This window comes from Silurus meridionalis, chromosome 23 (genome assembly GCF_014805685.1).
Source record: "Silurus meridionalis isolate SWU-2019-XX chromosome 23, ASM1480568v1, whole genome shotgun sequence".
Lineage (NCBI taxonomy): Eukaryota > Metazoa > Chordata > Actinopteri > Siluriformes > Siluridae > Silurus > Silurus meridionalis.
In genome coordinates this window covers 24,832,320-24,845,639 of record NC_060906.1, presented here as the reverse complement: position 1 = coordinate 24,845,639, position 13,320 = coordinate 24,832,320, and the positions used below count along the sequence as shown (strand labels likewise).

The 13,320-nt window shown below is 35.7% G+C and overlaps 1 gene segment (V, D, J or C); it reads left to right on the top strand.

Moving 5' to 3' along the window:
- Window positions 1–11,806: 11,806 nt before the first annotated feature.
- On the top strand, window positions 11,807–12,935 carry LOC124376640. The segment is given in 4 exon segments: window positions 11,807–11,893; window positions 11,993–12,337; window positions 12,489–12,575; window positions 12,765–12,935. Coding segments are annotated over 4 exon segments (609 nt in total).
- Window positions 12,936–13,320: the final 385 nt, after the last annotated feature.

The window sequence follows — 13,320 nt, the reverse complement described above, 5'->3', positions numbered from 1 at the left end:
CTGATTTGCCCCAGTTATCAAACCATTTGCAAGTTGAAGAACAGAGGAGTAAAATCAACAGTCAGAGTTTGAAGATGCAGGGGGATTTATTCTGGGTTTATGATTTGTGTCTTTTATTCTTATTCCTGTTTGTTTGTTTGAAATTCACTCTGTTATTATCTTGTAGTGTCTTTCTCTGTCCCAGTTTTCCTTTTTTATTCTTTGTCCTTCATGTGGTTAGGCTTTGTGTCTTCTTGTAGGTAATGTTCAAAAAGTCCATATTATTTTTGTAAAATTTAAATTAGGTACTAATTCTTCAAATGACTTTTTTGAGATTGTATGGATATTAACTGTTTTACTAGAGTTTATCTCAATTTACAAATTTGGGAGCTCACCTTAAGCACTCTCTGATCTCTCTCTCTCTCTCTCTCTCTCTCTCTCTCTCTCATTCTTTATCAGGCTGATGTTGCCCTGAACTATGCAGCTGTGAATTTTGCTAAGAAACCTTCATCTTCCACAACATCCAGAAACATGAAGAAATAAAGATGTTCATTTACAAGTAAAAATTAATACATCCAAAGAAATTACTTTAGACTTGATTAAAAAAGGAATTATTTTATAGAACAGACATGTAATATTTTAATCTAACAACATTTTTTTATTGCTGTAAAGTTATTTACTATTTCCAAAACTTTTTTCATGTAATAATTTCCTTCACATGATAGATGTGTCAATGTTTTCGTTAATTTGTGTGTAAACAACCTTTTGTATTTTTTCTTTCTAAAAGTTTTATATTCGAGATGTTTTTCTGAATATTGTATACGTTTAATTTTAATTAATATTTTTGTTCGATCCCAAAGAATAAACCACATTACAATGATATTTGTTGCAAATATTTACAATGAACTTGTTTAAACTTTGGTTTTGGATGTTTTTGTTTGGGAGTTTTATAAAGATGCCAAATCTCATGATTTCTGTAACAACTAAATTAATTACACATTATTGTATCATGTACACCTTTAAACATCTTCCATTTTCCACTTTTCTAGAAATACTAAAGGCTGTTAAGTGCTACAGAAGTAAATATAGAGAAAAAGCCTTTATCACATGTACAACATGTATTTCACTCTTTGCCCCAACACCCATCATCATCTGTGGAAAAGAACTGATCTAAACTGTTCAATTACTAAAAAAACTTTCTTTCGGCTTCTCCCATTAGGGGTTGCCACAGCCGATCGTCCGTATTCATGATCCGCATGTTTGACATGTTTTTATGCTGGATGCCCTTCCTAACGCAACCCTCCCCATTTTTCCGGGCTTGGGACCAGCACTAAGAGTGCACTGGCTTGTGCAACACTAATGGCTGGGGTTGGTTCCCTGACCGGGGATCGAACCCGGGCCGCAGCGGTGAGAGTGCAGCATCCTAACCATTAGACCACCAGGGAACCTTAAACTGTTCACTTACTTAAATTAGTTATTATATTTCTATTATTATTATTATAATACTTTTTGTTCTGGCTCCATCAGCTTTTTTTTATTTCACAGCATTTGCTGGTGAAAAAAGTAACAGAAAGTCGAGACCAGTGAAGTAAAACACTAAAGACCAAGTCAGAAAATTACTGAAGAGTCGCTGCCAGGAAAGAAATAATCATTAGCAATTCTACTATTTTAGCTTTTAATCAGCTGTTCCATGTGATTAAAAACATATACCGTATTTTTCGGACTATAAGCCGCTACTTTTTTCCCACGTTTTGAACCCCTTCTTTGCTTATCTTAATTTTTCGCTTTCTGGCTTCGCTTCGCCATCTAGCAGCGGCGTCTCGAGCTCGTACCTCAATTTTTTGCTTGCGTAACAAAGCAAAAAAAATCGACCGAGTGACCGCTCGTACCTCGGAAAACTCGTACATTAATGCACTCATAGGTCAAGTTACCACTGTAGCTGTGAAAGAAAGGAGGAAGACAGTGAACAATGACTTTCTTGGTCGGCTACTGTTTAGATACAAGCCGTTGTAACGCGTTGAGTTTGGTTGAAGGGAGAGCTCACTAACTCAAGTTGCAATATACAGGTTTTCAAAACTCTTGCTTTTTTATTTTTCTTTGCAACAGCGTTATGGGTTAGTCAAAGAAAATTAGAAATGAGCATCAGAAAATAATAAGGAAATAATCCTCAGTCTCACACGCAGTAATACCGGAAGTATGCAGTGCCGGTCTTTTCCCAAAATACCACTATGCTCCTAATACAAGCGCAACATATTTCACCCGTTACACCGTGTGTAATGTGTCTTTCGTTAAAGCCTGTGTAAAGTTCATTAGTGTAGACACCTGCGGCTTATAGACAGGTGCGACTTATTTATTGTAAAAATAAAAATATTTGTCAAATTATGACGTGGCTTATATATGGGTGCGCTTAATAGTCCGCAAATTACGGTACCTGAGATTTAAGAAATAATTATTAGAGAGTATTTTAAAGCCAAACATTAATAGGAAATAATCGATAATCTCTGTGTGAAGTAACCTGTGATTTTAAGCCCCGCCCCCAAACACGCCTAGAAGCAGTCTTAAGACAGGACTTATGAGGGTTCAGGTCATGTGTGAAAACATTTTGAACACATGTGTAGAAGTGTTAGTGGATGCAGCAGCACTCACTCACATACAGTTGTTTCAGTTTAATAAAAACAGCATTGTGGTTTCTGTGTGTGTTTTAGGAAACAACTCACACTGAATTATTTTACTGCACATCAACAGTCCAAATGTCTTCATGCTGGAATTTCCGTCTAAAATTCAACAGAGCAGAAGTTCATTAATAAAAATATCTTTAAAGTTTTATGTAGAATGTTGACAGCAGTATTTATGTGAACTCTGATAGAGACTGTGTTCTAACGGTGTGAGTTCTGTTTCCACTCTACATAATGACAGAGAAAGAATTAGTTTTATTTACAGTAGAATCACAACTTTTAGTAGATATGAATCATTTAATGACTCACCTGTATAAAATATATTCAAACTTATTTATGCAAAACATAAAAGTCTAGGAGTCCAGCAGTTTCACACCTTTGATGTGGTAAAACCCTTAATGGCCTCACGCTGGTGTTTGCTTTGAGACGTGTGTCTTAAAGTTTCCATCTCACACCACAGAGTGTATTTCAGTGCTAATGGAAACCCATTGTGGTTTAAAGTGAGAGAAATAAAAGTAAAGTGTCTAATTCTTTTTTTTTATCAGGGCTGTAAGTGATGTTGATTTCAAATATCTAGTTATAAAGAACATTTGTTTATAATCTACTAATAAGAACATTTCTGGTTAAAGGTTCTGTTAATGATTCCTAATGCTCCACCCATTTTTTAATTAATATTTTTGTTCGATCCCAAAGAATAAACCACATTACAATGATATTTGTTGCAAATATTTACAATGAACTTGTTTAAACTTTGGTTTTGGATGTTTTTTGTTTGGGAGTTTTATAAAGATGCCAAATCTCATGATTTCTGTAACAACTAAATTAAATACACATTATTGTATCATGTACACCTTTAAACATCTTCCATTTTCCACCCACTCTCAACCTTTCACCCAAAAACACAATTTAAAGGTAAACACAGTCTATTTTGTGCACAAGTCACGTCAAATTTGGAACACATTTTACCAAGAGTTGGGATTTTTACAGACATTTCACATCAAGATTTTATCCACTGATGTTGTTATAGAAAGTGTCTCATGAACCTACACATCTGCATGAACACATAGTAGCTGTATCTTGGTGACCTCTGATTGTAAAATTATGGACAAACACACTTGTCAGAGTTTCCACCATAATGCAGGCACGAATGTCTGATCTGCAGCACCCTGCACTATGATTGTGCACCTCACCCAAAATAAATCCAGAATCAGTTCTGGCAGTGGACTGAAGTATGAGTTCACACTAAGTGTGAAAACAGTCTTGAAGAAGTTTTACTGACTGCCTCAGCACTCTCTCACATTAAGCAGCAGTTTCACAGGAATAGAAATAACATTGTGGTTTCAGGTCACAGAGAGAGACTGAGTGTTTTAGCAGCAGCTCACACTGTCTTATTTTCCATCACTTCAACAGTCCAAATGTGCAGCTTACAATTTCACACTAAAACACAAATGTATGAAACTCATCAATGATAAAGTTCCTGAAAAATATCATGTAGAATTTTGGGATCAAAAGGACTCCAGTGGAGAGAGTGCACAGTTTCTGGTATCTGCTATACTGGTTTACTGGTTTTCAAATCATTCACAATCTGTCACTCACAACATCTCAGCTCTTGGTTAGAGAAGGTGCTGCACGCTGAGCTGCACTTGTGCATGAGATCATCTGTGCTTTAACTCTCAATTTATCACAACCTGGTAGAAATATTTCTGTTTTCAAAACTGCATTGCCTCTGGATCCATGTTCAGTGGAAGTGTGTGTTCTGGTTTGAGCAGCTTTACATCACTCATATTTAACTCAACTTGATTGGTTGGAGTGTTGATGTGGGCGGAGCATGAACTCTTAAAGTAACAGTCACGTGTGTTTTAATATTAGATTGTTCTTAATGTCTGATTATAGAGAAAAAAGTGTGAAAAAATGTTTGGGGTGTGTGTGGGAAGGGGGGGGGTGTTTGTGGTCATGTTCATGTGCATGAAATTTTCCATTGTATGATAAAGATCTCTGCTACTGGTGTGAATGTGCAGGTCACTACAACACACTCGTTACAGGAAATGAAAATTCCAATGCTAACACTCATTGTGTGGAGGTGATGAACTGTATTCATTCTGGATTCTGCAGTTGAAATTCTTCTCATTATAGTCACTAATGAAGTTTGCATGAAGCAGGTCAGTGTGAGGTGCTGAAACACTCCGTCTCAGAAACTCAGAAACCACAATGCTGTTTTTATTAAACTGAAACACCTGCATATGAGAGACACTGCTGCAGCCACTAACACTTCTATTAATGTCTTAAGAACATTTTCACAACTCTCGAGTCCAAACTCATGACTGCTTGTAGACTGGTTTGGGGCGGAGCTTATAATCATAGGTTTACTTTCTCACATGCAACATTTTTCTTATAGATGTTTATTACTTTTTTTTAATACTGCAGCACTCAAGCGTAATGTGATCATTAAATAATACCATGTTGAGGAGACCAAATTAGATGTTATATCGTTAAGGAAATTTTAGATTTCTGCATAAAATGTAAAGGTTGATGAATAAGCATAAGGATGTGAGCAACTTTACCAGGTGGCAGCTTGTGATGTCTTGAAAACTGGGTCAGATCATCTCCCAAAATGCAGGTTTTGTGGTGTGTTCCAGAATACAGAGGTAAGTTTTAGGGTCTAAGAGAATGAGATCAGAACACACAGACTACACAGCTGAGTGGTCAGAGACCCCATGATGACCCTCAAACATTACACAAAGCTCCTGCAATGGACATGTTAGTGTCAGAATTGGACCATGGGGAAATGGAGGAAAGTGGTCTGGTCTGAAGAATCATTATTAATTGGACACCCAATTGTGTGGCATCACATTCTGCTTGCAAACTTTGCATCCTGCTGTTCCTTTTTAGTAACTCAAGCTGTATCAACAAGGCTTTGGTAATGCACGTTGGCCACGCTCTAAATCACGTGTGCAATCTGTTCCACAGAGAGGCACGCTGTCACCGCAAAGAGACGTCACAACCAGTAAGCTATAAAACACGAAGCTAGCCTCTGTTTGTTCAGGAAGCTCTCTTTGTGTGTCTGTGTGAGAGAAATAAGAAAGTAATAAAATGAAAAAAAAAGATAAAAAATAAAAATTATTATTATTATTATTATTATTATTATTATTATTATTATTATTATTATTATTATTATTATTATTATTATTATTATTATTATTATTATTATTATTATTATTATTATTATTATTATTATTATTATTATTATTATTATTATTATTATTATTATTATTATTATTATTATTATTATTATTATTATTATTATTATTATTATTATTATTATTATTATTATTATTATTATTATTATTATTATTATTATTATTATTATTATTATTATTATTATTATTATTATTATTATTATTATTATTATTATTATTATTATTATTATTATTATTATTATTATTATTATTATTATTATTATTATTATTATTATTATTATTATTATTATTATTATTATTATTATTATTATTATTATTATTATTATTATTATTATTATTATTATTATTATTATTATTATTATTATTATTATTATTATTATTATTATTATTATTATTATTATTATTATTATTATTATTATTATTATTATTATTATTATTATTATTATTATTATTATTATTATTATTATTATTATTATTATTATTATTATTATTATTATTATTATTATTATTATTATTATTATTATTATTATTATTATTATTATTATTATTATTATTATTATTATTATTATTATTATTATTATTATTATTATTATTATTATTATTATTATTATTATTATTATTATTATTATTATTATTATTATTATTATTATTATTATTATTATTATTATTATTATTATTATTATTATTATTATTATTATTATTATTATTATTATTATTATTATTATTATTATTATTATTATTATTATTATTATTATTATTATTATTATTATTATTATTATTATTATTATTATTATTATTATTATTATTATTATTATTATTATTATTATTATTATTATTATTATTATTATTATTATTATTATTATTATTATTATTATTATTATTATTATTATTATTATTATTATTATTATTATTATTATTATTATTATTATTATTATTATTATTATTATTATTATTATTATTATTATTATTATTATTATTATTATTATTATTATTATTATTATTATTATTATTATTATTATTATTATTATTATTATTATTATTATTATTATTATTATTATTATTATTATTATTATTATTATTATTATTATACTTCTATTATAATTATACTTCTTGTTCTGGCTCCACCAGCTTTTTTATTTAACAGCATTTCCTGATCAAAGAAAAGTTACAGAAAGTCGAGACCAGTGAAGTAAATATATTAGATATATACACTATTCTTCTTCCGGCTGCTCCCATTAGGGAGAGCCACATTTGATTTATTGCATGTTTTTACGCTGGAAGGCCTTTCCTAACGCAACCCTCCCCATTTATACAGGCTTGGGACCGGCACTAAGAGTGCACTGGCTTGTGCAACCCTAACGGCTGGGGTTGGTTCCCTGACCGGGGATCAAACCCGGGCCGCAGCGGTGAGAGTGCTGCATCCTAACCATTAGACCACCAGGGAACCTTAAACTGTTCACTTACTTAAATCAGTTATTATACTTCTATTATAATTATACTTCTTGTTCTGGCTCCACCAGCTTTTTTTTATTTAACAGCATTTCCTGATCAAAAAAAGTTACAGAAAGTCGAGACCAGTGAAGTAAATATATTAGATATATACACTATTCTTCTTCCGGCTGCTCCCATTAGGGGTCACCACAGCAGATCATCTGTCTCCAAACTACTCTGTCATCTAGATCTGCCTCTTTTAAACCAACTACCTGCATGTCTTCCCTCACCACATCCATTACTTTGCACTGTTGACCCCAGGTACCTAAACTCATATCGTCCACAAACATCATAATCCATGGAAACTCCTGTCTGACCTCGGCCATCAACCTGTCTATCATCACTGCAAACAAGAAATGACTCAGAGCCAATTCTTGCTGCAGTATAATCTTTACCTTAAACCAGTCTGTCGTTCCTACTTCACTGCTGTCACACTGTCCTCATACATGTTCTGCACCACCCTCACATACTTATCTCACACAACTCTATTTCCAGATGTCACACCAAGTACCTTTCTATCTGTCTCCCTTATCACTTCTGCAGTAGTTGCCCAATCATCCAGCACCTCTTCTTCTAGATCTCAAAACTCCGGTCTTCTAGTAGTTCCTAGAATAGCAAAGTCCACTGAAGGTGGTAGAACATTCTCACATTTAGCTCTTAAATTTTAAAATAGTCTTCCTGACAGTTTTCGGGGCTCAGACACACTCTCCCAGTTTAAATACAGATTAAAAACGTATCTTTTCAGCAAAACCGAACACGTATCACATATCATAACCTTGTGCACCAGTACATCTGATCACATGCACATTATCAACTTGTGCTGTTAATATCATTAACAGCAGCTATGCTAATTCCTCTCCACTGCTTATCTTTCTCTACCCAACCTGAGGCACCCTGAGGTTGCTTCAGCCCCAGTCACGTCCCACCTCATGAAGATTGTGGACCTTTAAAGAAGTAGATGCCCGCAAACCTCCCGTGACGTACCAGTGCCAATTGGATCCCACTTCATGTGGCATTTTGGACACTGGACCTCCTGGAGTGTCTAAAGGCTCTGGCATGGAGAGGCTGGTGTTGGATCTGTGATGATCACAAATGTTGGGCTATTTTTTGAGTTGCTCAGTAGCTCCTAGTTTTATAACCACAAATGACTGTAAAAGACTGTAGAAAGAACATCACTCATAATCACACACTCCAGTGCTCATGTTAGTTCTCACTCTCCAGTGTTCTGTAGTGTTTAAAGACACAGATCTCACTGAAATGAGGTCAAGGTTTCCCTTTTGAGTCTGGTTCCTCTCAAGGTTTCTTCCTCATAACATCTAAGGGAGTTTTTCCTTGCCACATTCGCCATGGCTTGCTCATCAGGGATAAATACACACCATTCACCTTAACTGTTAAATTCTCTTAAGCTGCTTTGAGACAATGTCTGTTGTGAAAACGCTATAGAAATAAACTTGACTTGACTTGACTCTTCACTAGTCCTCACTCTCCTCCGCTTGTTTTTCACCTCCAAAGCCATCCTACAGACCACCATCCGATGCTGTCTAGCTACACTGTCACCTGCCAACACCTTACAGTCTCCAATCTCTTTCAGGTTGCATCTCCTATTTAGAACATTGTCCACCTTCTGTGCACCTTACACCATCTTATGTTCCTCCTGCTTCTTAAAACATGTATTCACCACTGCCATTTCCATCCTTTACGCAAAATCTACCACCATCTGCCATTCCACATTCCTCTCCTTAAGACCATACCTACCCATTACCTCCTTATCACCTCTGTTCGTTTCACCAACATGGCCGTTGAGGTCTGTCCCAATCATCAATCGTTCTTTCCTAGCTACAACATCTACCACTTCATCTAACTCACTCCAGAATTTTTCCTTCTCCTCTATCTCACAACCCACTACCAGGATGGATCTTCTCTCCCAGGCACGGGGCACCCTGGTTTACCCCTGCCCAGACTTATAGAGGCTGTGGCCCTGAGGGGGCACAGATCTTAGATGCTGGTCTCTCTACCGAAGTAATGGAGACCATTCTCCAATTCAGAGCTCCCTTCATGAGATAGTCCTGCATGGTACTCAGAGACTGAAACCTGGGATGCGAACCAGAGTGATTGTGTCGGACCTGGCCATTGCGCTGGATGGTTAGGCTGTGCCTATACAGACTAGGCAGGAATTGGTCAGTATGGCGTGATTAGACACTTATTCCCAAAGCATTGTTGATGCAGCTCGAGTTCCTGAAAGAGAAACGTCTCTAGGTTACATATGTAACCCTGGTTCCCTAAAGGAACGAGACGCTGCATCTCCAGGTGATACTCTCTGCATCCCTGCAGTGTTTCCTTCCCTTTTCAGAAGCTAATGTCGGCTCCACCGCGTGCGCGTTTTAAAGTTTTTGTGGTCATGACGTAACCCCCCTCGCATTAAAGTCACACCTCTCTTTTGGACAAACTGCACCTGTGATTCAGAGTGCAGACAACCCGGAATCATTCCCAACGCGTTGTTGACGCAGTGTCTCGTTCCCTCAGGGAACCAGGGTTACATACATAACCTAGAGACATTCATATGGATGTTAATTTGTATGTTTGGATATACCACCTAAGAGGTAACAAAAAGTTTCGAGACCAGTGCACCACAGATGAATTTTCAAAGTGACACTGTGCTGTGCAAGTCCAGAGTTAAAGTGACAGTCCAAAGCTAAGGTGTTAGGTGTAAGGGAAACCAGAACTAGTTTCTGGGTGTTTCCTGGTTTAGATACCAAAGCTCCTCCTTATTCTCTCTGTGTTTGCTTTGAAGGAATGGAACCTGAACATAACAGAGAAAAGAGGTAATTTTTGGGATGTCTAAGGTCCTTCACAATCTTCCTGGCCCTAGTCCAGCACAGCGTGTGGTAAATGTCCTGCAGGTTAGGGAGCTCAGTGCAGATGGTACGTTCGGCTGAACGCACCCCCATCTGGAGGGCTCGCCTGTCCTGCATTGTGCTGATCCAGAACCAGGAAGTGATGCTACCCATAAGAACGCTCTCAATAGTGCAAGTGTAAAAGGTCCTTAGCACCTTAGAGGGTAGTTTAAAGTCCCTTAAGTGTCTCAGATGGTGCAGACGCTGTCGGGCCTTCTTCACCAGGGTGTTGTTGTGACAGGACCAAGACAGGTCCTGTGTGATGTAACACCCAGGTAATGGAAACTGTCCACTCTCTCTACCTGGGTCCCATTGATGTTTAGTGATTGTTCACCATCAGACACACTCCACCTCCCCAATTACTTCCACGACTCCATTGTGCTGTCCATGCAGTAAAGCGATAAAAACTCGGCCAGCTGAATGGCGTAGTCCTGTCCCACTGGGTTCAACCATGTCTCGGTGAAGCAGAAAAGGTTGAAGTCCCAAATGTCCCTCTGGAACTTGACCCTTGCCTTGAGGTTGTTGAATTTTTTTTCCAGAGACTGGACATTGGCTAACAGGATACTAGGTAAGGGAGCGCACACGTCAGCCTGTTTTTGACACCGGCCCATTTCCCTCAGGGACACCGGTATGGGTCGTATCCTTTGTTCTTCCTCAGGATCTTGCTCGGCCAGCATGGGTCTAGGTTTAATAACAGCAAAACATTAGTAGACTGTAGACCAATAGATATAAGAGAGGTTCTGTCATATGTAATGATGAACATTATTTATAAAGAGGTAGATGGTAGCGATGGTAGCGATGAAAATAAATATATAAAATAAACGAAAACAGACAAATTTTAGCCAGAGCATGTGTGACATTATTTCAGGGTTGTACACGTACACCCAAGTTTCATCACCAGTAATGATCCGCAACATGAAGGTTAAGTTCTTGGTAGATTTTGACTGTAGTGTTCACAATTCAACACATTTTTCAGGAATGGTATGAGGACAGTAACAGGGTTTTAAGGTGAGGAAGAGACAAGTCTGATTAATGGAAGCAACAGCTTTCATCTACAGCTTATATCTTGATTTCAGATACAAGAGCACACTTTCAGAGTTCTTGTGGAGATTTCATCAACCGGGTTCTCCCACTGCTCCCTCACCTCCTGAGAGTGTGACTGTAAATTTATTCTGGTTCCACCAGCAGAAAAGCTTTAATTCTATCTGGAAAATGTGTGAGCTGTGACCCATTCATTTTGTATCCATTACTAAGGGTTAAGTTTGTATTTTGCTTATGTATAGACAGAAGATCGGTGACCTCTGAACTGCCTTTGGGTACACAATCAGTCTACCTTTTCCCCTAAAAGTCTAATATTTACTCTAAAACCCTCTATATAGGCTCACATGATTAATAGAGCTTCAGTAGATATTCGCATAGTCATGTGACTCGTCACAGCATCAGAAGAGACGAGAACACAAGGAGAGTTTCACATATCATTACAGCAAATAAACCAATCAGATCAGTCCACAGCTTCAAATCATCCAATCAGGTGTGAGTGAGAGTTGCTTTTCTACTGAACACACGAGTTGATTTCCTCACTATCACTGTGTCTGAACAGGAACGATGATCTCACTCTTTGTGGCGCTTTACTCTCTGCTTTGTCTCTGCACAGCTGGTGAGAACATTTTCAAATCTTTCATTTCAAATAGTAATATTACATATTTACCTCATTTACTGACATCATTAACCATTAAATATCACACACTTTTTACAGTAAAAACATCTGACATCAAGGAGCTTCAGGAGAAAACAGTAAAGAGTGGAGAAGATGTAACTATAGTAGAGTGTAACATCAGTATGATCAGAGACAAAAGTAAAGTAGTCTGGTACAGACAGAGTTTTGGAAAAATGCCACAGTTTTTTGCAAAATATTACGGGACAAATAACTACACATTTACTGATGGATTTAATGATAATCGCTTCAGTGTTACTGTAAATGAGCATCAGTTTGATCTCATTATTAAGAACCTGAGAGAAGATGATGGAGGAGAATATTTCTGTGGAGAAATGGAGGGAGCTACAATAAAGTTCACATCTGGAGCACGTCTGCAATTTGAAGGTAAACAGTTTGACTCTGATAAGCTGCTAATTCCAGATCAACACTTTAACCAGTATTATGTGTACATATGCAGTAAATGTTGAGGATTTCACTTTATTCATATTTACTATCATTTCTGTTCATCTGCTGCTTTTCTCATTGATTTGTAAAGATAAAGAGATGAAACTCTGTCCTTCACCTGGACCAGAAATCAAGATCACAGGTTCTGAGCCACACCAGGGTTCAAACAACACCAGTGGTAAGAGTTTTAATTAAAAAAAATGTCTTTATGATTTCTAGACCAATATTTTCTGTAGTTTAACATTGTTATTAATATATTTATTTATTTATTTTATTATTTTTTTTTTCAGAAGTTTAGTGTTCAGTGAACTCCATTATATATTTCAGCTCCTGAAATGTTTTAATAGAATGTTATTTTTCCATCCAGATTCCAGTTGTACTGATCAGATGCATGTGCTCTTCTTGCTCTCTATTGTTAGAGTTGGAGTTCTTGCCTTCATGATTATTATCTTTCCAATCCTCCTGATTGTTTGTAAATTCAGATCAAATTAGAAATTTAATATAGAAATAGAAGAAATAATGAAATAAAGACAAAACCATGTGTTGGATTTAATTCATTATAATTGATGATGTTGGTTATATACTGGAATGATTTTGGTCTGACTGCAATGTGGAGATATTTACAGCTGTAAATAGAGAAGAATTAAAATATAAAGTAAATGCACAATGCAGTTTTTCTCTTTATTTCTGAGATTTATTTCTTTATTCCTTCAAATGTAACTTTGTAATTTCCATATCACATAATGCACAAGTTTGAGACTCCAATGAGGTGTATTACTTCCAACTTCCACCTGAGCAGCACACTGTAGTTTATCAACCAGGATGTGATTAAAGGAAGCGTAAGAACATGATGAAAACCTGCTGATATGCTGTAGACCAATTTCACAGTTTCTACCATACACTGACCGATCCAGTGCATAAGG